At 58.0% G+C, this 25,071-nt stretch overlaps 2 protein-coding genes across 7 annotated transcripts in view; one reads left to right on the forward strand and one right to left on the reverse strand.

Moving 5' to 3' along the window:
• Positions 1–14,436, forward strand: part of CSTPP1 (centriolar satellite-associated tubulin polyglutamylase complex regulator 1) — a 157,828-nt gene extending 143,392 nt beyond the window's left edge. For 3 of the 5 annotated variants that reach the window (XM_045825245.1, XM_045825246.1, XM_045825244.1), the window contains 5 exons: positions 6,596–6,681; positions 8,715–8,910; positions 9,537–9,646; positions 11,886–11,949; positions 12,218–12,921. In XM_045825245.1, coding sequence (XP_045681201.1) covers positions 6,596–6,681; positions 8,715–8,910; positions 9,537–9,646; positions 11,886–11,949; positions 12,218–12,392 — 631 coding nt within the window. In that variant the 3' untranslated portion in view covers positions 12,393–12,921. Of the gene's footprint in view, positions 1–6,595; positions 6,682–8,714; positions 8,911–9,536; positions 9,647–11,885; positions 11,954–12,217; positions 12,922–14,229 lie in introns of those variants that run through there. The other 2 variants (XM_045825243.1, XM_045825247.1) reach the window with 2 other exon arrangements.
• A 3-nt stretch (positions 14,437–14,439) lies between these two features.
• Positions 14,440–24,701, reverse strand: ARFGAP2 (ADP ribosylation factor GTPase activating protein 2). Of its 2 annotated transcripts, XM_045825241.1 has the most exons (17): positions 24,551–24,701; positions 24,263–24,381; positions 23,627–23,699; positions 22,991–23,122; positions 22,826–22,906; positions 21,880–21,961; positions 21,537–21,593; positions 20,827–20,868; positions 20,411–20,463; positions 19,844–19,980; positions 19,612–19,743; positions 17,919–18,047; positions 17,705–17,839; positions 16,622–16,748; positions 16,370–16,463; positions 16,133–16,251; positions 14,440–15,672 (listed from the first exon to the last, which is right to left on the reverse strand). In XM_045825241.1, the coding sequence occupies exons 1-17, from the start codon at positions 24,620–24,622 to the stop codon at positions 15,652–15,654; spliced, it is 1,605 nt and encodes a 534-aa protein (XP_045681197.1). In that variant the 5' UTR covers positions 24,623–24,701; the 3' UTR covers positions 14,440–15,651. The 2 variants fall into 2 exon arrangements, with proteins under 2 accessions (XP_045681197.1, XP_045681198.1); XM_045825242.1 differs by lacking the exon at positions 20,827–20,868.
• Positions 24,702–25,071: the final 370 nt, after the last annotated feature.

Raw genomic sequence — 25,071 nt, forward strand, 5'->3', positions numbered from 1 at the left:
TGAACTCAAGCAAAAAAAGAAAAACCACCTAATGTTTTAAGAATACAGGTATGTGTGTGAGTGAATGCAGCACAAAGACATGGAGAGGGATGCTTAGCCACCGTGTTTCAGTCAACGCGTGCGGAACCCCCAAGTGTCGGAGGCGACCCCTGAGAAGGAGGGCGGAGGGATGCGAGGAGGGAGGGGTTCACGTGCGGCTCGAACGGTATGTGGGGTGGTTTACGAAGCTTTTAAAAATGGAAGCAAGGGTGTTAGGTGTTTCGGTTTGATGAAGTTGGCCAGTGGGAACACAGGTGTTCGCCATGTTCTCTGTGATTTTCTGGGGTTTGAAATAGTTCACTGAGAGCAAAAAGGGTGGGGTGGGGTGGGGTGGGGTGGGGTGGGGTGGGGGCGGGGCGGGGCGGGGCGGGGCGGGGCGGGGCGGGGCGGGTTCGGTTAGGGAGCGGCGGGAGGGGAAGCAGTGGGGGAGTCAGCAGCCTGGGAAGAAGCCAGGCTTTCAGCAGCGATGACCGAGAGGGACCCGAGAGGGACCCGAGAAACCAGTGGGCTCGGAGTTTGAGAAGTTCGCGGCCATGCATTGGATTTGGGTACAGGGACACCTTGGGGACCTTGTCGGTTCAGTGCCAGACCACTGCAGTGAAGTGGGTATTTCAGTAAAGCAAGTCGCGATCCTTTTACTAGTGGAGGATCTTGCCCACAGTTTGTACAAAATGCAGCATCTGTGACGTGCGATGAAGCGAGCCGTGCCTGGATTCACCCTGACAGTGCGGAACAGCCATCCCCTGGCCGCAGGGCTCCTTGGCGGGAGCGGAACCAGGAATGGGTTTCCGTGCTGAGTCGGGTCCTCCACGCTGTCTGCTGGAAGGGACGTCACTGGGACCTAAGCTTCCAGCCCTCCCAAGGGCAGTGGCTCTGCACTGGCAACAAACCCGAGAGAGGCAGGAAGGACACGGCCACCCGAGAGCACGGAGCCCACTGTCTCGTGCCTGGTGCGGCTGCAGGGTGTCTAGGAACCAATCAGAGTCCGAGGGACCAGCGTCGGAACCGCAGCTCCTCACCTGCAGCTCGGGACCCTGGCCCCATTTCCGAATCTCCCTGAACCCGAGTTCACAGTGAAGACACTCACTGAGCGCAGCTCGCAGGACTGACATGAGAGGGAAGTGAAATGGCAGCCGCAGGGTGGTGGAGAGTAGCTGCCACCCTCCTCATCTCGCTGCCCGCACTCTGGGTCCGGCTTCTGAGGCCCCACTGGCAGGTGGCACTGGGGTCCCCTGGAGCTGCAGGCTGGACCAGGGCAGAGCAGGGGCCTGCACATCCCGTGCTGCTTCAAGGGCCTGGACTTGCGGCAGCTGGTACAGCACGTGGGTGCCTCCCCCAGGCACAGACAGGCTTGGGACACCCTTCAGCTGCACTCGTGAAGAACACCGGTCGCGTGACCCCCAACCGGCAGAGCGGGCATGGAAGGTGGATCTTCTTTCTGGCCCTGGCTTGGGCTGGCTACCCCCAGCAGTGGCCTCGAAACAAGATAGCTTCCGCCCCAGAGCCTCTGCCCGGTTGGGTGCTGGCAACACTTACTTCCTCTGAGCTATATTTTTCTTTGCTATTTTGAGCTCTTCCAGCACCTGAAACAAGCCACCTTACCCTTACTTTGAGTGCTCATTATTCCCTAGGTACAGTACATCATCATACTGACTCTGCACAAACATCCTGGGAAACAGGAACGGTGATTATCTTTCCTCTTTACAAATGAGGAAACTGCAGCTCGGAGAGGAAAGGTGACTGGGCCAGTGAGTGCTGGAGCTGGGATCTGATCCCAGGGCTGCAGACCCAGAACTCCAGGAAATGGGTGCAGCTCGAGCCACTGGACCAGGAGCCCCAACTCTTACGGGCAAATAGGAAATTGGCCAGTCGGTGGGTTCACCCTGGAAACTGTTGCTTCCTGGGCACCCACATACCCCGCAGCAGCCAGCCCATCCCAGCTGCTGCAGGTCAGCGAGGGAGGGCGAGAATGGCCGGCCCCCTCAGGATTAGCTCGGACCCTGCCAAGTGCTCGTTCTCCGTCGCAGTCACCGGCACTAGACTCCATCCTTCATGTAATTCCGCCCGGAGCCAGCCTGGACTGAAGGGCCTTCACTTCTCCCCCGGCGTCCCTCTCTCTGGCCCGGAGGCCAGGCCTGCAAGGATCCCTCCACAACCCAACAGATTTGTACAGACTCCTGTTGGCAGTAGCTCCAAGCTGGCTCCACTTCAAAGCAGGGGCGGCCGGCTCCTCCAGGTGTCAGAAGCAGCTGGCACGTTCGCTGAAGGCCTCTGGCAGGAAGGGGTGTTGAGCCAACTGCCATCAACTGGAAAACAGCACATGTGGATGACCTCCTCTCCCAGCGAGTCCTTCTTGAGCCTCTGGGGGTGGGGACAAGTTTGAGTTCACAGTGAAGGAGCGGGCCGTCCGTGGGATACGGGGCTGTCCCTGTCACCAAAGGCCAAGACAGGCCTGGAAAGCCCCTTCCTGCCTTGCCCTACAGCGCAGCGCATTGGTTTGGAGGCAAACGGTGCAGCGCATGATGTTTCTAAAGTCACTCAGAGTCTCTGAGTCTTCCCATGTGCCGCTGCCACAGTGCTCCAGACAGCAGACTTCTTCCCCGGCAGAGCCAGGCTGGCCACCGGGAGAAGCCCTCAGGTCTGTCCACACCGGGGACGACACCGGCAGGGCCAGCCGAGCTCCTTCACACTGGTGGGACGTGCTCGCCGTCTCAGGCTTCTGCTGGGGTAGCTCCAGCCACAAGAAGCTCACTCCTTCACAAAGCAGCCACAGTCCCAGAGCTTCAAAGCTTGAAGAAGTCTTCTGGGACCGGACTCTAGATCCCTGTGGCATCCCCTCAGAGGCAGCCCTTCGAAAGCCAGGTCTTGGCCCTCACCTCCGTAGACTAAATGCATCCTCGATGTCCTGGGCGGCGGGCTCTGCACCGCTCTGACCCCTGTGCCATGGCTCCGGTTTATTGCGCTTCAGTGGACTGCCCACAGCTGCACGTAGTGTCCAGACGTTCCCTGGGCCAGGGAAAAGAAAGGGCACTGTGGCTGCGCTTATCCCTCTGTTCATACTTTCCTGTGCTCGACGAATGTGCTGAGTGACAGCTCTGTGCCCTGCACCACACTGGGCCCTGGAGTCGGGCCGCAGAGAGGCAGCGTTGTTGCCGGGTCGATCTTGCAGCCCTGGGCACACAGGCACACGCGGACAGTGTGAGGAGGGCAGCGGAGGAGGAACGGTGCCGGCCTGCAGCGGGGAGGCCGGCCCTGGCCTGGCATGAGGAAGGGACCCGAAAGAGGTGCCGCGTGGGCTGCAACCTTGCAGGGAGAGTGGGCGTGGGGCGGGCGCATTAGAGGCGGAGGAACCGGCTTGTCTGCAGGGCCCGAGGAAGGAGGGAAGAGCCGAAGGGTCGGTGTGGCTGGAGTGCAGTGAGGGTCACTGCTGCGGCCTCCAGGAGCCAGGAGAGGGGAGGCAGAGGACAGAACAGGTGGGCAGGAATGGGGACTCTGCTCAGAGGGTGATGGGAGCTTGTGAGTTGTAAAATGGTCAGATTTGCATCTTAAAAGAGATCTTTCTGACCCCAGTGTGGCTACTCAGTTAGAAGCAGGCCAGAGTGGTTACAGGAAACGGGAAGAGGTCATCCAGTTGTCCAGGAAAAAGGTAGAGGCGGATCCCTGGCCAGGCAGCTCAGCCGGTGAGGTGCCAATGTCGCAGGTTCCATCCCCAGTTAGGGCGCACACAAGAACCAACCAGCGAATGCATAAATAAGTGGGACTGCAGATCGATGTTTCTGTCTCTCTCTCAAATCAGTAAACAAACAAACGTGTAAAGCTGTGGAGGAAAGTAGAGGACACGAGAGGAATGTCAGGGTAGGACTGATGGGACTTGGTGACTGACTGTTGTGGGTGGGCAGGCGAGGGAGTTCCCCGGACGTCGGGAGGACTCCCGCTTTCTGGCTGAGAGGGCTAGTGGGGGCGTCGCTGATAACAAAAGCTGAGATGCAAGTGGTTTTTCCAGCAGCGTCTCACTGCTTGCAGTCAAGAAAACCCTTCATCCTTTTCACACACGCTGCTGGGGCCCAGCCACATGGCCCTCAGAAGGAAAGTCCCTGCCCGCATCACCCGCCCCCAGCTAGCCTGCTGGTCCCCCCACCCACCCCCACCGCTGTAAGTTCCTGCCCACCAAGAAGCAGGGGCCAAGACCAGGGCACACACAGCTGCCCAGCTCCACAGAGATCACCCCCCTTATGCTGTTGGGCCCCGGGCCCTCTGCTGGCCGTGTTCCTGTTCACCCCCAGGTGCCCGTCTTAAAACAGAATGCTAATGGTCGCAGTCAAGCACAACACCTGACGGGGGGGGACGGGTCCTGTGTGCGGCTTCTGGTCCTCTCGGTGGCCAGAGGGGGCGCTGCTTACGGGCGCTCCTCCGAAGCCCTAGCACATGCAGTCCCGTCTCCAGAGCACTTCTGGGGTCAGACCGTGCAGGTAGTCGCACAACTCTGTGAATGCACTAAACACAGTGCACACTTTCAAAGGGCGGGTTCATGGTATTTGAGTTGTATTGAAAAGTAAATAAATGAACAAATAGATAAATTAGGAAATAGTAAATGGGGATAAATGCTGTGAACAGGAGCACTGGGTCCAGGTTGGTGATAAACAAGGGAAGCCGGGGAGCATCTTCAAAGGCTTTGGCTCCCCTTCGTGGTTTCCTGCTTGGGGACGTTCTCAGCCTGGCGCTCTTCCTTAGTAATTAACTTCAGGCCACTCGGGTTCTTAGCTGTCCTGGGAGTGGGGCAGGAAGGAAAGGTCAGCGGCTCCTCTCCTCTGGGGACTTCTCTGCTGAGCCGGGAATGGAAACGCTTTGAGGTGTCGGCAGCGGCTCTTCCTCCCTCCGCACGCAGTCTGGGAGAGCTCATTCCTGCCGGCTCTCTGCCTCTCACGCCTCTCCTGGCCCGTGCAGTTAGAGTCTGGGCTTTGAGCCTTCTCTGTTCCTTTTTGCTTGCCTTTATGAGAAACAGGAGTGACTACTTGCGTCTGGCTCGGTCCTGGGTCCCAAGAACCACTAATGGAGGGACCAGGGCGCCCTCCTGTGGGCCTCGGCAGCATTGCGTCTTCCCACCCTCCGCCCTTGAATTTTTCCAGCTAGAATTTTAATGTTCAAATGTTGGTAGTTGGGGCAGTTTTTTTCCTTCCCCAAGAGATACATGAGAAACAGCTAGGCCTCCAGATACAGGTGAAAAATAAAGAATAGAAATTATCCACAGAAACTAAGAAATAAAGGTGAGTGTTTATGCTGTGTTTTAAAAGAGGCAGTGAGACCTGCAGTCGGGCAAACACTGGGACTTGGTCCACTCGCCTGTGAAGTGGGACCGATGGCAGGTCCTACCTCACTGTCGTGGGGAGGACTGAGCACAGGCCAGACCCCTGGTGCGGTGCCCGCCAGGAAGCAGGCACTCAGTAAGTGGCTCACCTCTGCCCACTGTTGCCGCCATCACCACCAAAGACCAGATGCAGGGACCGTCCTCACTCTGGGGGGGACCCGAAACCGGGGCCACCTGCCTTGAGAAACTCCAGGTGGCCGCCCATCTTATGGTCTCGGGAAAGCCCCTCCCCACGGGCGAGCGGCGTCGGCTCTCCCCTGGGCTGCCGCGGCTGCCAGTGTGGGGACCCTGTGACCCTGGGATGTGGGGAGAGATTTAGAAAAATACACAAGAGAGCAAGATAAAACCCTTTTTTTTTAAATGTAAAGATAAAGCCAGACGGGCCCCGTCAGAAACAGATTGGGGTCCCAGCGCCCTTTCAGTGGATGAGTTTGGCACCCTGCCTGGCACCTGGATGGGGCCCAGCAAGTGCCCGTGCCCTTCCCTCCTGTCCTCTCTCTGAGGAGGCCCGGAGTAGAGGATGAATATGGCTCTGGTGTTCCTCCTGCACGGTGTGTGTGCAGTGGGAGGAACTAGAGAGAGGAGAAACCAGGAGGCAGCCCACTCGTGAGAGTGGCTGCCGTGATGTCACGAGGGTGTCGTGTCCCTGGCCCTCTCAAGTGCAGCGTCCCCGGGGGCTCAGTTCCCTCGTCCCCTGTCTGCCGTCTGTGTCCTGGGATCTGAGGTGCCTGTGGCTCTCCTGGTCCTCGGTAGCTTGTGAAATCCCAGTGCCACTGCCAAGACCCTTTGAAACCTCTTGGCTGTTCTTTTTGCCTTTTCTGATCAGCTGTATTTATTCCGAACTAAACGGTCCTCACTGCAGGATGAAAGGGTTTACTGCTGAAGTCGATGAAAAGAGATCTTGGCTGCATTACAATTGTGCCCTCTCCTTGCTGCCCGGCCCCCTTTCCTCCCTCCTCCTGCCCCATCCCCAGGCTGGTGACACAGAGACCGGACTGGGAGCCCGCCCCTGGGAGTGTGGTCAGCTCAGTTTGGTGGCAGAGCCCCACCGAGGAAGCTGTGAGGTGACTGGGAGGAACTTGTCTCGGGGGGCCTTCTCCCCATGTCTTGCTGCCCCCAGGGAGACTAGAGCCCCGGGAATGGCGTGCGCCCTCTCCCTCTCTCAAATGCTTTTCTCTCTCTCCCCCTCAGGATTGTGCTCATGGATGATGCCGTGGACTGCCTGATGTCTTTTTCAGATTTCCTCTTGGCCTTCCAGACCCAGTTTTACTACTCAGGTGAGAGTCTCCAGGGCCCGCGTGGCTCCTGTCACAGCACAGGTCCCTCTCCTGCCCCTCGCCCACCCCACCTTTGTGCCCGCACACGCGTCTCTCTCCCGCACTTCTTTCCGTGGCGTGCTTCAGCTCAGGTCACCACAGGGACCCAGTTCTCGTCGCTGGCGGCCACAGGAGTCAGCGTGGGGAGCCTACTTTCTCAGCGTCCTCCAGACTTGGAAAAGCACGGTCGGCAGTGCGGCGAATCCTTTTGAGTGATAATAACAACAATACACACCACTGTAACAATGCCTGATAAGTTCAGTATTTATCAAAAACGTACTATGTGCCTGGCAGAGCACTGAGGCCATTGATCCTTCTAACAGCCCCAAGAGATGGGTCCTTTAAGATAGCAGCCCCCAACCTTTCTGGCACCAGGGACCGGTTTTGTGGAAGACAGTTTTCCCACAGACCAGGGAGGGGCAATGGTTTCAGGATGAACCAGGCACATCATATTCAAGCTCACCTCTGGCTGCACCGCCCGTTCCTAACAGGTGGGAGGTTGGGGACCCCCGCTTTAAGAGAGAAGCTTACAGAGGTAGGTAGCAGCGCTAACCAGTGGTGGAGCCCAACTTGCACAGAGGGCTCTGCTGAGTCTCTGCCATCCGAGGGCCCCCCCCCCCCCCCGCACCGCCGGCCCGGCCTCGTGTGTGCGAGCCCGTGTTTTCCCACCCACAGAGCGCTGGTGAGCACACACCAGTGCTGCCTCACACTGCCGCCCTGCTCCCCAGCACACACCAGCTGCGCCCTTAAATCCCCTCTGGAATCAGGTGGGATTAAAACGGGCAGATGCATACGAATGCGTGGCAGCTCACACACACAACGGCAGATGGAATGTTGGGTTTAAAATTGCTGACTGTGTCCACAAACAAACTTGTTTAAAACAAGCTCTTCCAGTAAACAGAAGGCTGTCCTTGGAGCCTGGACTTGGCCGTCTTGCCAGCTGCTGGCCCGGCCAGCCCTGGCCCCGCTCAGACATGGCATTCCGTTTTCTCGGTGGCAGGTCCCGGGCCTGGCCAGGCAGGGCCTGGGGCCTGGGGCTCTTCACAGCTCTGGGCATTTGTTTCCTGTTTCTCTAAAGCCCTTGGGCCCTAGAGGAGGCGCAGCCAAGTTTGGGAGGACGATTCCCCTCGCTGCTGCGCAGGCGCGGTGTCCGTGGGCGGTGAGAGGAGCCCCGAGTCACTGCTCACCAACACCGCCTTGACTACAGACTTCAGAAACAATTTCAGATGTTCAATAAATTCTCAGCTTGCAGGCTTTCTCTTCCACACCAGTACTCCAACATGCTTGCTTGCTTGCTTTTTTTTTTTTTTATCCTCATCCCAAGACATCTTTCGTTGCTTTTAGAAAGAGGGGAAGGGAAAGAGAAACATCAAGCAGTTGCCTCCCGCACACACCAAGACCTGGGGTCAAACCCACAACCCAGGCATGTGCCCTGACTGGGAATTGAACCCGCAACCTTTCGGTTATGGGACAACGCTCCAACCAACTGAGCCACGCTGCCCAGTGTTCCAACATGCAGTCCTGAGGCAGGTGGCCTCCGATGATGGGGCGTGCCAGTGGGAGCGTGCATGCCTCCACTCCTTAAAAAACATTTATAGCCATTTACCATGTGCCCGGTGCTGGGGCCGGGAGGGTGACAGGGCGTGGTGCCTGCCTCTCTCCGAGGACCTCCCGGGCCAGCCAGGGGACAGAGTGAGCACACAGCCACTCAGAAAACTCGTCAGTGGATGATGCCATGAAGAAGCACGGGCTGCTATGCAAGTGCGTAGTGGGGATCTCACCTGGTCCAGGAACAACTGTCCAGAGGAGGGGACACTTGAGCCGAAACACACATCGTGTCATCTCATGAGCACGGTGGTCACACGAGGTTAAGGGCTCCAGCTGTCAGTGCCCCGGGCACTGGCGTTGGTGTGGAGCCGAGCTAGCAGAAGGGAAGACACCGTGCAGGGATGAAGGATGTCCTCCCTGCCTGACCTCTGCCCCCTCCATTCCAGAATTCCTTGAGAGTGTGGCTGCCATCTACCAGGACCTGCTGTCGGGCAAGAACCCCAACACGGTGATCGTGCCAACGTCTTCCAGTGGGCAGCACCGCCAGCGGCCCGCCTTGGGAGAGACCAGCATGCTGGAGGGAGTCGAGGCCTCGCTGTTCTACCAGCGCCTGGAGAGCCTGTGTGACCGGCACAAGTACAGGTGAGAAAGGGGATCCAGGGACCCTGCAGCCTGGCTGCGGCCCTGGAGCAGACCTCTGGCAGGCTGTTCTGGTTGGCCCAGGGCTTCTAGGTCACAGTAAACCGGAGCGGTGCTGTTTGCGCCCGGACCCAGCTGCCCACTTGGGGAGGACTGCCTTCCCCTGGGCAAGACCGCGGCACTGGGCCCACTTGGCCCCTTCTCCTTCTTGGGAGATAGACTGGCCCTCAGGCTTTGGAGAGAGGGAAGAACATTCACCATATAAAGAATTCACTCTCCAGAAAGGGAGGGTGACGCTGTCCTCCTGTGTGGCACAAAGTCCACTGAGAGACAGAGCAGCCACTGTTGGCTTCTTTCTAGAAGAGGCTGTTCGTTATCTATTGCCGTTTCCCCAGCCCCTCCCCACCCCCCTCCTCGTTAAAGCACCAATTAGTGAACCTGCCAGCCCTTCATGTTCACAGTCAAGGCCTTGCTCCTGGACATCCACCGTGCTCCCCAGGGCCTTGGGGCCCCGGGAAAGTCTGGTTCCTTGGTCTCAGCAGCCTTCAGGCCTGAAGGTATGGGTGGCAGGATGACACTCAGACAGATGCGCTCGTCTTCCAACCCCGCCTGTGTGTGCTCTCTCCTAGCTGCCCACCCCCAGCTGTCGTCAGAGAGGTCCTAGGCAACGTTCAGAGACTGACCTTCTACGGTTTCCTTGTGGCTCTCTCAAAGCACCACGGAACCAACCAAGCCCTAGGTAAGCCAGCACCAGCTGCGGCCAGCCTACTCTGGCCACATGGCACAGAGCCCCACAGGAGCCGGCCTCTGCTGGCAGAATGGGCCTGTGAGGACGGGGCACCGCCGTCTCTGCCGTGAGCTCTCGGGGCCGGGCTCCGAGGCGCAGGAAGCCAGAATGTGCAGAACACAAAACTGTGCCCCCTCCGGCCTCTCACGCCCCCTAGGGAGGGACAGCCCTCCCTGCCATGGCCCTGCCCCGCCGTGAAGCGCCGCCACAGAGGTGTGCCCCGCCCCGCCCCACCCACAGAACCCCCAGTTCTGTCTGGGGGCGTGGCCTGGCCAACACAGGGCTATTTACTCAGGGGCTCTGGAGATTATATATCAAACAGCCCTGGATCATTTGTAAACAGGACAAAGGTGTGTCTGGGGAGGCTTTTTTCCCAGCTGGGAAAAAATCTGATTAATCTAGAAGGGATCAGAAACGGCGGGGGGCGGGGGGGGGGCTGGGGGGAGGCCTGCACTGGCCCAGTGTTTTCCGTCCATCGTTTCATTCACACTGGTTGGCCATCGCCAATCACCACCCCTCAAGCCCCCTCCCACACCCGCTGCTCCCCTGGGGAGGAGCCACCAGGTCACCGGCCAGGGAGCTTGAAAGCTTCTTATCTGTCTCCCTCCTCGAGGTATCCAGGGGTGCTGGGAATCCCAGGTTCCTGAGTCTCAAAGAAGTGACACCCATGTTCCCCTTCCTTCTGCCGGTTGAGGGAATAGGGTCAAAGGGAGGAACTTGAACATGGGTTAGAGACCAGCCACAGGCGGCCAGTGCCAGCCTAGATGCTTTAGGTCTGACGCAGTATGGAGCCTGCTGGGGTGCCCTGGGGCACACAGGCGCACCCCCCGAGCTGGACTGACTGAGGGCTCGGGCGGCCCTGATGCCACCAGGCAGCTGTTATTCTGAGTCTGTGCTTGGGGCGTGCACAGGTCTGGTGACCAAGAGAGGCTGGCAGCCGAGGTGACTGGCCGGAGGAGAATAGAAAGGAGACAAGTAGGAGTCAGAAGTCAAGAGCAAGGGAGTGGCAGGTGGGAATTTCCTTAGGTTTCCTTTCACACTCCTAGGTAACTGACCACCCTCCCTTCCTTCCCACCAATCACAGCCACTGGGGAGGAAAAGGAAAAGCTAACTAGTATCTGAGTCACCGCCTGGACTGACCGCACACCCTATTTCTAGGGCCTTTAAAGGGACAGGCGCAGTCACCCACTTTCCGGAGCACCAGTGCTGGGCCGAGTGGGAGGCCCCTGGCTGCAGCCAGTTGTCAGCCTGCTCCTTTAGTCGTCAAGGCGACCACAAAGTGAGAGGGTTCCATGACACACAGTTTGAAAACCACTGACTTAGAGCAAAAGGAACCAGGAGGCGTCATTTGCAAAGGGTTTAGAAAAGTCAGGAATTGAACTGGCGCCCGGTGGGCTGTTTTAAGATTGAGGCCTTCTAGAGACCAACCTTGTTGATCCCAGACCCAGGTTCTGACCACCAGCCAGCTCTGCCCGCAGAGCGGTTGGTTGGTGAGAGTCTCCCCGCCCTCCCTCCCACGGTCAAGGGCTCCAGGGAGCATCCACAACTCTCCCCTGTCCCTTCCCCCGGCATCAAAGAGCTGATTCCCTTAGTTCACAGCTGAGGAGGCCAGAGGAGAGAAATGTGTGACAGCAGAGATGGGACAGCTCTCCTTCCGGTGGCTTTGGCCATGCCAAAGAGCGTTTGGTCTGCTCCTGACCAGTCTCCTCTCCTCACCCCAGCCCCTCCCTGGAGGTCTTTGTGGTGAGCCTGGGCCACATCCTGTATCTCTGGCTCCTCCTCAGCCCAGTACTGGGGGGCCTCAAGGAAGGATTGACCCCCACCCTGCACCAGCTCACAGTCCACCATCTAGTCTTGGAAGGGGATCGCTGACTGAGCAGTGACCTTGAGGTTTGGGGATGTCCCCTTAGCTGTGGTCTCTGCCCCAAGTTGGGGGTGGGGGTGAGGCAGGCAGCGGGCTGTTAGATGTTATAAACATTACATTTACCCAGCAGCACCCAAGACTCTCTGCCCTGATAGAACTCCTTTTAAATTTCTCTTAAAAACTGTTCCCTGCATCTTTTACGTCAGCCCAAACAGGCAGATGTGACGTTAGGAGGCCCAGAGGCGTTTGCTGGGAATGGGGCTGTCTGACCACAGCCTGGTTGAAGGACCCCCAGATTAAGTTTTGTGCCCCCCAATTACCTCCTAGGAGCTCTGCCTGACAAAGGGGACCTGATGCATGACCCAGCCATGGATGAGGAGCTGGAGCGACTGTAAGTGTCAAGTGGGAAGGTGCGGCCCCCTTGTGGGGGCAGACCTCAGTCAGACATGACCGTGTCCCATCGTGGGCTCACTGCTTGTTCAGAACATCCCCATTGGTCAGGGAAGGGCTCAGGGGCCAGCAGAGGCCCGAGGTGTCCTCTCTTTGAGTCCCTTGGGAACGTAGTCCATGGTCTAGTTCAAATGCAGGAGTGAGTGTGGAGGTCCTGGTCTCTGGACGGGAGGCAGCTTGCTGCCCTCTGGGCTTCTTTCCTCCTTCAGGCTGGCCCAGATCCCAGACCTGGTCAACTCGGTCACTGCCAGTCCAGAGGCCAGCTGCCTGCCTTCCCGGACCCCTCACCGGGCTGGCTTTTCCTGGAGAACCCTCCACCACGCCCGCAAAGTGGATGCAGAGAGCGATGGCTCCACTGAAGAGACAGACGAGTCTGAGACTTGAGGACTCAGAGGGTCCCGGCTACCACACCCTGTACCCTGCTCCTTCCTACTCCCTCCAACTCTTCTGCCCCTATGCGCTGCTGCCCTCTGCTGGTGAAAAGGCCAAATACCAGCCCCAGTCCAAGACCTCACGGAGGGGTTCTGCTATGAGGCAACCCAAGCAGTGACCAAGAAGTTAGCCTACTCTCCCTGTGCGTGTTAGCCTTGTGCTTTACTCAGGCTGAGGCTCACAGCACTTTGGACTGAGGCCACTGGGAAGGGACTTGGTGTCGCCTTTTGCTGACAGTTGCCGCATAAGGTTTACCTCACAGCAACTCCAGGAATAGCCACGCAGGGCCGTGCATGCTCAGGGGGGTGACACCCACAATGCAAGTTGGGGAGGACATAATCACAGTGGCCTTGTACTGGAGAAACGGCCACTGGCCAAGGTGGGGTGAAGGGTGGCAAGACCATTTCCCTTTCAAAAACTGTGTCATGCCTCCTGTGTCTGAGTTAAACGTGAAATGAATAAAGTCCCTTGCATCTGCTAAGTGGTGAGTCTAAACCCACTAGACTGAGGGAGGGGAGGAGGGGAGGGGTGAGTTCCCTTTTCTGGGAGGTGGGGCCCAGAGGACCACTCAGCCCTGAGACCTCCTCAGATGATGAGCAGAGGGGCTTACCTCTGGCACATGACAGCCTTTCAAAGGAGAGGGACTCCCTGCTGGGAGGGGCCTTCAGAAAACAAACTCAGAGGGTTCCAGGCCAGGCTCCTGTATCTTTAAAGACTCTGGCCACAAAGGGTCAGCACTGCAGAACCTTCCAGCCAGTTTCATTCAACACTTGCCATGCACCTGCTCAGGGTTAGGGCAGTGGGGACGCAGCTGTGAACACAGGCCTGAGGAGGACCAGCCTCCAGCCAAGACTGGAGGAAGGCCAGGACAAGTGGTTTTTGATGTCCTTGAATTGGGCAGGGGCCCCCAGAAAGTAAAACCTACCCAGGTACCCAAGCAGAGCAGGCTGCCTCCTCTGAAGTAAAGCTGAAGGTCATGGCCACTGGGCGCACATTTTCCTGGGCTTATCCCTGGAGGGGTCCGGCTGCACCGGACCTCGAGGCAGCACAGGGCCGAGGAGCCAGGGGACTTTGGCTTTCAGAGAAGAGACAAGCTGGAGGCCCTGGAGAAAGTGCCCTCAGCTCTGGCACCGACGCCCTACCCCTATCGGTGGCCAGCCCCCTGGAGTTACCACACTGGCCTGCACAGCCCTGTCGTGCCGAGCCAGGCCTGGACGTCCCAGACCTGACAGACTCCAGGACAGAGAGGTCTCCAGACCCACAGACAGATCCAGCCTCCAACTAATCTGATTAAAAGCAGTTGGAAAATCCTCGTGTGCATCAGGGTCACCTAGGGAGTCTGTTTACAGTGCAGACTACCAAACTCCAGCCTAGAAGAGGGCACAGAATCTGCATTGTGAACACTCACACCATTCCTTAGCTGAAAGTCCCAGATCCATGCTTTGGAATCACCAGCTTAGTCGAGTTCCCATGGCTCCCTCCACCCATACTCTCAGGTGGATGATTTACAACTGGACTCGAATGACCCCCTACAGTGGTGGATGTTCCGAGAGCCCCTATAGGGGAAAGCCAGGGACACACACACCCCCGCCACACCACACCCTTCTTCCCGGATTTAAGAGGGTTCCTTAAGGTCTGGGTATTTTACTACTAACACCCCCAGTCAAGCCTACTGTCAGGGTAAGGTGCAGGGCTGCTGAGGCTGCCTGCCTGCCTGCCCACGGTTACGTGGCTCCGTGGATGAATTAAAGGACCAACTAACACCAGCTCTTTCCTCTGCGTGCAACAGGGTGGTGAGGTCAAGGCTGCACCGGACCTCGAGGCAGCACAGGGCCGAGGAGCCAGGGGACTTTGGCTTTCAGAGAAGAGACAAGCTGGAGGCCCTGGAGAAAGTGCCCTCAGCTCTGGCACCGACGCCCTACCCCTATCGGTGGGAGCCCAGACAGTGAGGCAGGGGGCCTGCCCTGGGGCAGGGAGGCGGATCCAGAGAGGACACTACTTCATTCAGACCAACAGGGGTCCAGGGCCCTGTTGGGGCTTTATTTGACACCATTGTGTTTCAATACAAACAGTCCAGAAAGAAAAGTCCAGTCCCTCTGGGAGGAGGGAGTGGCGGGAAGAGTGGTCTATGTTGCTCGGGAGGCCCACCCTCACCCACAAGGGCTGGGGCGGGCCCAGACTGCCGGGTGGCAGGGAAGGCGGCACCAAGGATGACACAGTGCGCGGCCCAGCAGCCGGGCGAGGCTTGCAGCTCCAGTTCCGTAGGCACATCCAGCTCACTGGCAGGGTGCTGCCAGGCCCCCTAAGCCCAGGCACCTGCTTCTGTCCCTCATGTCCTCTGCTTCCTTGGCCAGCGTCATATTCACAGCATCCACAGCAGGACACCACAGGGCACAGGAGACACCATGGCCACCAAACGGGGGGAAAGGACAGTCCCAGGATGGGGGAAAGAGTCCTGGGGTCCACATGGATGGTAAGGACGGACTCTGAGACGACCAGGAGGAAACACAGTCCTCAGGTGACCACGGCAAAAAGGGGGTTGGAGCAGACCGTCACTCAGGCCTCCAGTCTGATCCCAAATGAAACCTTCAGGTACCAGGTATTTTCTAGCCCTTAATAAGGCCCAAACGAAGGTCCTTCCCTTCTCCTGCCCTCCCTTGGGGCCCAGAAGAGGCCACTGGAGCAGCAACAGCAGCAGCAAGTCCAGAGCCTCCCTCCCCGGGCGGGGGGGGGGGGGGGCTGGTCTACAGAAGAACTCTTCCTAGACCTCCCTGCTGTTCCAGAGGGTGGGGCCAAACCCCTAGACAGCCTGGATAGGATCCTAGAGCCGGCAAAAAAAGCCTTACACTTTCCACTTTCCCTACTCAGGGAAGGCTGGACCCAGACTGAGCCACCCTGAGGAGGTGCCCTCCCCTCACTCCCAGCGTGGCAGGACGAGTGAGCAGCAGCGCTGGGAGCAGGGCTGGAAGGACGATAACCTAGCACACGGGGGAGGGTGTGAGGGAAGAGGACAAAGGGCTCGATCCACAGGCAGAGGTCAAGGGCTGGCACCGCCCACCCCTCACCAGAGATCCTTAAAGGCCACCCAGTCACACACCACACGTGTAAGTAACAATTCCTCCCCAGCTTCCGCAAGGCAAGCAGCCCTGGCCTGGTGACCACGGGGTTTTTGCTGCTGTCACCACCACATGCCTGAGCCGTGAAGCATGGATCAGTAGGAACCATAGCGATCCTGGAAATGGGGGAGGGAAAAACAAAGTCAGCGTCTCTGACCCGCAGCTGCTGCCCAGCAGGGGCACCTCCACCAACACCCAGCCAGGACTGGGAAGGGCAGGGTGGGCGCGCCCAATCTCGCGTGGCAGGGAGTGTTTGATATTGTGCTGCGCCTTGGGAAGGGCGTTGTGGCCAGACCCCAAGGGGCAAGCCCTGCCTAATCTCACGGAAGCTGGGGAGGGGAAAGAGTAGTACAGATGACAAGGCTGGGGGAGACCAGTGCAGACAGGACGTCTTTGCATGGAGAGGCCCAGCCTGTCACTGAGCTCGAAGGAAGGAAGCTGCCCTTCCAGGAAAAGCAAATGCTCTCTCGGGCTGAGGGGCTCCCAGTAAGTGTCTGGATGTGGAGGTGAAGAAGGCCACCCTCCAGGCACTGCTCTAGGCCCCTCCCACCCCTGGTCAAGCAGCCCCAGCCTTACCTGCAAAGAATTCATCACACCATTGGCCAGCACAGCCATCTTCCCAGCCACAGACTTGACGCCCTGCTTAAACTGGGCGATGTCAGCCGTGGGGAGCACATTCCCCAGAGAAACACTGCCTGTAACAGCAAGGGAAGGGGTGACCCAGAGGCCTGCAGGGTGCTCTGCCCCATCCACTGGGCCCTCTGGCTCTGCTCACTGGTCTCACCTGGTGCCCACCACACCTCTGGCGCCTACCTGCTCCATGAGCTCCGTCCATGTCCCCAAAGAGGTCTGAAGAGCTGATGGCGCTGCTGCCTGAGAGCTGCTGTAGCCGAGACCTGGCTTCATACTGTGGCGAAGAAAAGGCAAGGCCTGGTCATCCTTTGGCTGACGTCCCCAGAACTCATGGAGCCCAGCCACCTCGTGCTGAAGCCCAAACTAGCTGCAGGGAGGAAGGTCTTGCTTCCATCGCCTGCCACCGGCCTCAGGGTGCAGAACTCTACTTACCTCGGTATCGACCTCCCGCCCGAAGAACATGTCAGATGAGATGGCTTTAGCTCCTGCAAATTTCTGACGTGCTTCACTGGACTCGAGGCCTGAGCTCCGGCTCTCCACCTCCCTCCGGTTTGTGACTCTGGGGAGGAGGTGGCACAACACATCTGACCCTTCCCGTCACTGTCTGGGGGCAGTGTTACTACCCTGCTGCCACCGGAGGCAAACCTGGGGATGTTTACCAAGGCCCTGACTGGTTCTGGGGCTCAGGGGCCCTCTCCCCTGGATGAGACCCCTCCCTTCACACTGAAGCCAAGGCACAGAGAGCTTACTTCGCCCACGCTCGGCAGCGTGGAAACGTGGCTTGGAGGGGCCCGAGTTTCTGCCCCAAACAGCACAGCTGCATCAAGGTCTAGGATGCTGGGACGTCACTACGGCTACTCTACTCGTGACCACTGGCCTAACACTAGGGCGACCCTTGTGTCGGTATGCCTGGGTTTATGCGTCCTCTCCGGGCACACTTAGTCAGTGTCCCCTTCACTCTCAAAAGCATCCCAGTGTGGACGACAGGCATGGTCACTCCTGCCCAGCACCCACAGGCCCAGCACGGAGTGGGTGTTTTCAGGTGTCACTACATTCCACCCTTCCAGTGGTCCAGTGAAGTCATTACTGATGCCCCCACTTTACACATGGATGACAGGCAGATAATTTATCAATTAAACATACTGCCCAGATTGAGATAGAATGAGCTTTAAAAAAAACAGGACAGAGGCCAGAGGCACATAACCCCTGGGAGGCCTGAACAGAAGCATAAAATCAGACCCCTCCTGCCAGAGAAACGGGCCGGGGGCGAGCGGCTGCTAAACACAGCTCACACCAAGGCCCAACTCCTGCACGGCCGGATCCAGGGGCCACTGCGTCCCTGTGGCTGTTTACGTTTATTTAAATGCATTTAAAATGCAGACTCTCAGCTGCTCTAGCCACATTCTAAGGGCTCAGGAGCCACACACCTGGTGGCTACCACACCGGACAGCGAGGGCACAGAACTCTTCCCTCACAGGAAGTCCCGCTGGGCAGCACTGCCCTAGGCCACCCCACCTTTCCGAAACAGGCCGGATGCTCGAGATGGTCACTTCTGGCTCCTTCTCCTCCATCCTGTCCACACCCCAGGTGGCATCCGTGTCCCACCGGGAACCAAAACTCTCCCCCAAGGAGAAGGGGTTGTCCTTGTACCTAGGGCGACAGCAGAGTGGCTCAGAGAAATCTGACAAGGAGCATGATGGCCAAGTCTTCGCCCCAACAATATTCTTACTTTGGGGGTCCAGAGGCAAAAGTACCAACGTCGTCAAACAAGTCCAGCTGCGAGCGGGAGGGTTTTGCACTGACTGGCGTTTCCTGCTCGATCACCTGCATCTCAGACAGCACTGAGTGGGAGATGGAGCTGTGGGGAGAGGCAGAGCCGGGCTTGAGCGCTGTGGTGAGCACCAGTGTCACCACCCGAGAGAAGGTGCCAGCCGCTGGCAGGAGCCCGGGGCTCCCCGAGCACCGCCCAGAGCCTGCACCTGCCACCAGTGCCTGGGGCTGGGCCGCCCTGGGGAACGCACGCTCAGCCGCCAACACACTGGCTCTGTCTGCCCAGAGCGAGCCCTCCCCCACCAGGGCCGTGGCCATGTCCTTCACTAAAACGGGCACACACACACACAGTGAGCAAAGACACGAGCCCCTGAACCAGGGAAGGGAGTCTAATGGCATCTAAGAGTGGGCTTTTAGTCATTCCATCTACTTCTTGTGATGAGGAAAGCACTTCAAAGCACGGAGCCTGGCCCCACGCAGGAAGTCTGGATCGCGGCCCCGGTTTCCAGGGCGAAGAGGCACGAGTGGGCAGGCAGCACCAGCTCGCGGTGCCGCGCTTTCCGCCTGTGCGCCGCTCCGTGCGGGCCCTTCAGGGGTTCGCCTCAGTAAGGTTAACGCATTAAAAAACCAGCTACAGCTTTCAGCTGGTGGAACCCCAAAGAGTGAAAATTTTGCAATAGGGCTTTAAATAGGGTGGGCTGGCTTTAAACAAAAGATTCTCTTGCACTACAAAAATGGGGGGAAAACAAAACCCCAAAAGTGTTCCTACCCTTTAACTACTTCAGTAATTCCTGTGACCAAAACGGAGAAGGTGGAGACCTCAAGTTCTTCTCGGGGTTAAAATTTTTTTCCCTGACTAGCTGTGTGTTACACAACCAGCACACAGACTGGAAGGGGGTAAGTGAAATCCAACCAGCACGTGTTCAGGCAGATGAAGCAGAAATACCGGCCTTATCTTCTTCCAGAGAAGTGCAGCATGAAGGCCAAATACAGGGAATTTAGAATCAAATAGTTCTAGGTTCAAAACCTATCTGTGCCAATTACTAGACCTGCCGGCTTCAAGCAAGCGGCGTCATTGCCAAGCCTCAGTTTCCTCATCTGTGAAAGGGGAAATGATGCCTCTGCGGCGCGCTGTGCTCAAGCCCAGAAGGCCAAGGGCAGAGCTCGCCCCCCCTCTCGAGGTGCGCCACCACTCAGCACCAACTGCCTGAGGCCAGGATTGCCAGCTCCAGCACCTTCAGATTCTCCGATTTTTAAGAGATCAAAAATTCAGCGTTACTGAAATCTCTAGACACTAACTCGGTGTAGCGCAAACAAAATGCGTAAGAGAACTGCTTTGCAGTCCTTGTTTTAAGAAAACCACAGCAACAAAATGTCCTGAAACAGGAAGTGCACTGTCCAACCAAAGAGCATCTGGATGTCGGGGTTACTTCCGGGTATTAGTGTCTGGCAGCACTACTGGCACTTAGTGGGCAGGGTCAGAGCACATACCTACTACGTGCCAAACACCACACAGGTGCTTTAAACAGTAAGTACAGTGACTTATTCAGCCTCTAAGACTAAGCCTAGAACCCCAAACTACGGGGAAGAACCGGCTGGGGCTCCTGGGAGAACACGGCATTTCCCTGCCATACCCCGCGGCTGAGCCTCACCTTCGGGACACCAAGCCCATGCCCAACCTCTCTGCCTGCTCTCGCTTCTTCCCTTCCAGGTTCTGTAGCTTCTTCTCCTCCTTTTTACGGTCAATCTGGAGCTCCTGGTACGCCAGGCGCATGGAGGTTACCCTGGGAAGGAACAAACGTATCAGAGGCCGGCACCCAGCCCGGCCTGTCCCACCTGCCCACCCACCGCACTCGGGCCGGCGCCCCTCTGGCAAACACTCACACGGACTCTTCCGCCTGCTTCTTGACATCAGCTGCCTGCTGCTCACGGAGCTTCTCCGCCACCTGGGCCTGCCGCTCAATCTCGCTGAAACTCTGGCTGCTCACCTTCTGGGCCCCGAGACCTTTCTTGGCACCCAGCTGGGAGGAGAATCACATGATGGGGGCCTGGCCAACCACAATGTCCTCCACTCCCTCCCAAGCATGGGCACTCTTGCACTCCCAAAGGAATGTGTTCCTTCTCAAGGTTCAGCGTAAAAAAAACCCAGGCAGCCGGTCACATGGCTGCCAGGGAGAGGAGGGGCTCTGCTAGAGCTGGGCTCACATGGCCCCAGCAGAGGCCCCAGGGCCTGACCACCGCAGCCAGTGTTGGCGGGGCCCAGCACCACCCAGGCTGACCCCTCCCGGAGTCCCCTGAAGACTGGCTTCCTCGCAGCCCTTACAGAGAGAAGGCTCTGAGAGGCCGAGTGCCTCTGCCACAGCCATACAGCCAGTGAGTGGGGGGGTCACACGGCGAACCGGGGCAGTCTAACTGGCTCATAACCCTCTACATACTGCCTCTCCCACCTACCCCTTTCTTGGCTGCTGCTGGCTTCTTCTTGCCAATGAGGGAGGTTTTCATTTCTGCATGAGAAAAGGTGAGGCGTGAGTGAGGATAGAGAGAAGTCATAGGCGGCAGTTCTGTTCACACCATGCAGTTTCTGGCAAGGGCTTCTAAAAAGAACAGCTTTAGGCAAGGGAAGGCAAAGCTGCCACCACCAGCTCCAACCAATGGTGCCAGGACAGTCCAAGCCAAAGACAAGATCAGGGGAGGGTACGGACCCCCACCAGACTGGGACAAGAACTAGACCTGAAGCAGCAGAGACCAAGTCCCTGAACCAGCATGGAGCCAGATAGGCAGGGGGCGGATGCCAAACATCAGCCTCAGTTCCTAAAGCAGGGAGCTGCCGTGCAAGGGACCAGGCTCCCCAAGGGGCTGTTGGTTACCTCTGGCAGGAAGGGCCCCTTTAGGTGACAGATACATGGACTCTGGAGAGAAACAGACTTGTGGCTAACCAGGGGCCAAACCCAGAGCTTCCCTGGAACTTCCAAGGCCCAGAGGCCCCTGCAGAACCTTGTCTCAGACCAGCTATGCCAGCCATCCCAGAGGGTCAGCCTGACAGTCATCCCACTGGCTTCCTGCCCCAACCCCCACGGGTCAACAGAACTAACCAAGGACAGTAAATGGACTGTTCACCCTGAACCAAAGGATGCCCAGAAAAGAATACAAAGGAGCTGGAAGGCCAAGGACTGGCTAGGAAAGAACAATGTCACCTCCAGCCATGAGTAGCTCAGAGCTGCACCACCCCACCCCATCCCATGAAATGGACCAGAAGGCCAACCCTGCCTCAGACCCCAGGGTAGGTGTCCAGTCGCACGCTGGCCCCCCATACTCTGGGTAGAAGTCCCCACACCCACAGGCAGACCCAGGCCTTGCACACCAGCCCACCGAGGTTCACCAACCAAAGGGCCTGGCTCTAAAGCCCTTGCTTGCAGTGGACGTGGCAGCCACGAACCCAACTGCAGTCCCGCTCCAGGGAGTTAAGGCGCTCGGCCTCCTGTGGCCTCAGTCCACACCACCAGGCAGCGGCAGATCTGAAAGAACCTCGAGGCCCACCCTCTCCCAGTCACCCCCACCTGTCAGCTGTCATACTGACCCAGTGAAGCTTTCGGTGAGGTTCCAAGTAGGTCTGTGTTGGGGCCAAGCTCCGTCTCTGTGGATGCAATGGTGGGAGTTAGATGTAAAGCTCGGAGCTTCCGGTGACCTCCCCTTTTGGGAAGTGATGGGACAAGAGTAGGGGGCACTGGCTTTCCCCAGCTTGCCAAGGCCTCCAAAAGATAAAAGGAATGCCCATCGCTTCCTCCAAGACACTGAAATGAATCCAGCCCACCCAGAGATATGAGACCCCCTACTCCTAGCCCCTTCAGCAGGCGTCCCATTCCCAGGCCAGAGGCTTTGCCAGGACCAGGGCACTTGCTTAGAATCCGGGCTGAACTCACGTGCCAATCCACTGCTCTCCGCAGATGGGGCTGGCTGCTGGGCCTCTGCCAGGTCAGTGGCTGGTGCATTCCAGGCAGGGGGCTACAAAGGGGGCCAGCCCACAGAAGCCTCAGTGAGCTACTCCTGCTGGCAGGGAGCACCAAGAACCTACAAGCACCTTGTGGCTACAAGCCCCTACTCCAAGCCCTCGAGGAAAGGAGACTTCAGGTTGGCAAGTAAAATCATAGTTGCTATTCACTATGGAAAAAAGAAGCAGGAAACTCACAGCCACCTCTACCCCTCCACTATTGACTTAAGAGCCAGAGCCCGTTCCCCTAATTTAGTAACGACCAACACCTACTGGGCACTCGCCACATGCCAGGCACAAGTCAAAGAGCTTTACACACACACACACACACACACACACACACACTATCACAACAAACCCTGCGAGGCAAATACAGCTCTACTGTAAAGACTGGGGTTTTGACAGGTTACGTGAGTTAGCCACATCCTGGGAGCGCCAAGTACAGGAGCTAGGGTTCAAACTGAGGGAATCGAACATCAGCCACCCCCCACCCCCCCACCAGTCGAGGGAAAACCTCCTCCCAGGGTGGGTTTCTGGGGAGGATTCCTTTAATCGTCCCCAAACAGAGCGCCTCCCTTATAGGAAAGAATCCAGGAAAATTTGTTTGAGGCTCCCGACCCCTCCTGAGCCTTCAAGAAGTTTCTCTTCCTCCTTTCTATCAACCTAGTTTAAAGGGGTCTGATCCTAAGGGGCGCCACAACCCACACCTACTCGTGGGAGGAGGAAACACCCGGGCCGACCTAGCAGTGGGCCGCAGACACCCCATCTGAGGTATCATGCCCAGGCGAGTGGAATCTGCGCCCATGATCACAGAAGGCCTTGGCCAGGAAACCACCTGTCAGGAACAATCACGGGAAACATTCCTTGCGGGCACTCACCTGAGTGTGTTCTGTGAAGAAATCAGAGTCCTTCTTTTCCGGGGAATGGCTGGACGCACTACTCGTACTGTCTATCCAAAGCTACAAGGGAGAAGACATCCTTGAAACAGGACTCTGATTCTCCCACTCACACCAATACCCGAGCCCCGGGGACTAGGCACTTACATCGGTGCCATGCCGAGCCAGGGCCGCACTTCCCAGCTGCCGGATCTTTTCCCGGTACATCTGGGCAGCTCGGCTATTGTATTTGGTGTTGGCATCACTGGCTGTGCATCCATGTTGACGGAAGAAAGCTGTCTGGAGGGTAAAGAAGGGAGGGCAGCATGCTACAGGTGATTCTCCCCAGAGCCTAAACAGGCACCCCTTATAACAGCCCAGGTACTATTTGCACAGGCTAGTATACTCTATTTCCACCAGTACTTCTTCAGAGAGAGAAAGGCTCTCAGAAATTCCTGAAGAAAACACAGCCTCCCATCCTCCGAGATGACTGAGTGAAGCGGGCCCTCACTCGGCCCCACCTGACGACGCAGCCCACGCCTGCCCTGCCCATCCTTCACCCACCCAGGCCAAGACCTGGATCTCTATGGAAGCCCTAACTCCCTTGGCCTTTCCCCAAGAACATCTGGCCGGATTTGTTTTAACCTGAGGGCCCTTGGAGAAGAACATTGGCCAATTCCCAAGTTTAGAGAACAGTGTACAGTGTTGCTATAGGCCAGAGAAACTGAGAGGGCCTCCTAGGAGGTCCTGGTCAAGTCGGTACCCAGGCAGTAAACAGGGCAGGGAGGACATGAGGAACTTTACCGCACTGGCGTTCCCGCCGACCTGCATACACCTCAGCTGCAACCAGCTCCAGTTGGAATCCAACTCCGTGGACCTGTGCGAAAGGGCTGCGTGTCACCCGCCAGGAGATGCTTCCCTGGCAGACCCACACCTGTCATTTGGCCTCGGGCTCAGTAGGCGCCCAGGAAACACTAACCAGGCACCACCCTACTTCCTCTCCTCTATCCTGTCCACGAAAGTTTTGCTCTCCATTCACGTGGTCAAACGGGTGCTAATTATTTTCCAGATCCGAAAGATCAAAATCTCAGGCACATAAGCTTGGATTTGGCTTTTCCCTTGAAGACGGCCTCAGGGTCACTTCAGACATATTTGACCAATAAAATATATCAGCAACAACGTCAATGCAGCTAACTTTTCCCCAAAACTAATGCTGGGAGGGCCGAGTCTGACCGCTAGGAAAGACGGGAGTTTTGACCCAGACGCGGAGACGAGCTGTCTATGTGGCGAGGGGTCCGTTCACACAAGCGGTTCTCTCCGGGCGGACCCCCGCCCTGGAGGTTTCCGAACACTGAATTAAGAGCGACCCAAGTCGCCACTCTGCCCTGCCCAGAACAAAACCATGGCCTGGTCGAAACAGCAGACGCGAGGAGCCCGCACCTGATAAAGCTGAGATGGACACCCAGGGAGCGGTGCACCCCGGAACAGTCTATGCACAAGAAAACACCGTACGTGATGCTTGCCCAACTCGGATTCTTAGCGCCACAGTCGAAGCAGGCCTGCGGGGAAGAGACGATGAGAGAATGATCAGGGGTCCCGAGTCGAGGCCGGGCACTGACAACCCAGGAAAACAGCCCACGTCCGCCCTTCTCCCTCCCTCGGGCCCCACAGGAGGCCGGAGAGTCTCTCCCGGCCGGCGCCAGGCCCGCCCACCTCCCGCTCACGCACCTTGTTGGTCGGAATAGCGCGAAGCCTCTTGAAACAGGTCTGGATTTCGGTCTTGCTCGGCTCAGACGCCATTTTCTCTCCTTCCCAGACACCAGCGCGACCGACGCGCCCCGTCCCAAGCCAATCCGCGGCCCGGAAGGCAGATACGCAGGCCGTCCTCAGCCTCGCCCTGGCCTGCCGAGGGGCGGGGCGACTTGTCCTGAGCTGGACCAATGAGCGGCCGGCGGAGCGGACGCAGAAACGTCACAGCCCCACCTCCACAATAGTCACCGGAACCCACGCGGCGGCGCGCCGCGGCCAATCCGCTGCCTGGGCTGCGCGACAGCTTCCAGTCCAGCCGAGCCGCGCACGAGCGCTGCCCCCGGGAGGCGGAGCCACCTCCCAGGAGGCGTGGGCTGCGAGACCGGTTCCCGACGGCTGGGTAATGATTAACAGTCCTGCCGAGCACTCGGGATCCCACCGGCCTGAGCGGGAAAAGAGACGGGCTGGGCCCAGCTGTGAACTCAGCACCCAGTCTCCAG

This window comes from Phyllostomus hastatus, unplaced genomic scaffold (genome assembly GCF_019186645.2).
Source record: "Phyllostomus hastatus isolate PE091 unplaced genomic scaffold, TTU_PhHast_1.1 phas_scaffold_585, whole genome shotgun sequence".
NCBI classification, from domain to species: Eukaryota; Metazoa; Chordata; class Mammalia; order Chiroptera; family Phyllostomidae; genus Phyllostomus; species Phyllostomus hastatus.

Bases quoted from the DNA above. Each gene is read 5' to 3' on its own strand.
- ARFGAP2 (XM_045825241.1), bottom strand. From the start codon at position 24,622: ATGGCGTCTGAGCCGAGCAAGACCGAAATCCAGACCTGTTTCAAGAGG. The intron at 21,594-21,879 runs GTGAGTTCAGCC...TTGCATCCACAG, and splicing joins GGAGAGCAGTGGATTGGCAC to AGACGGAGCTTGGCCCCAAC. The intron at 16,464-16,621 runs GTAAGTAGAGTT...TCTTCGCCACAG, and splicing joins GGCGGGAGGTCGATACCGAG to TATGAAGCCAGGTCTCGGCT.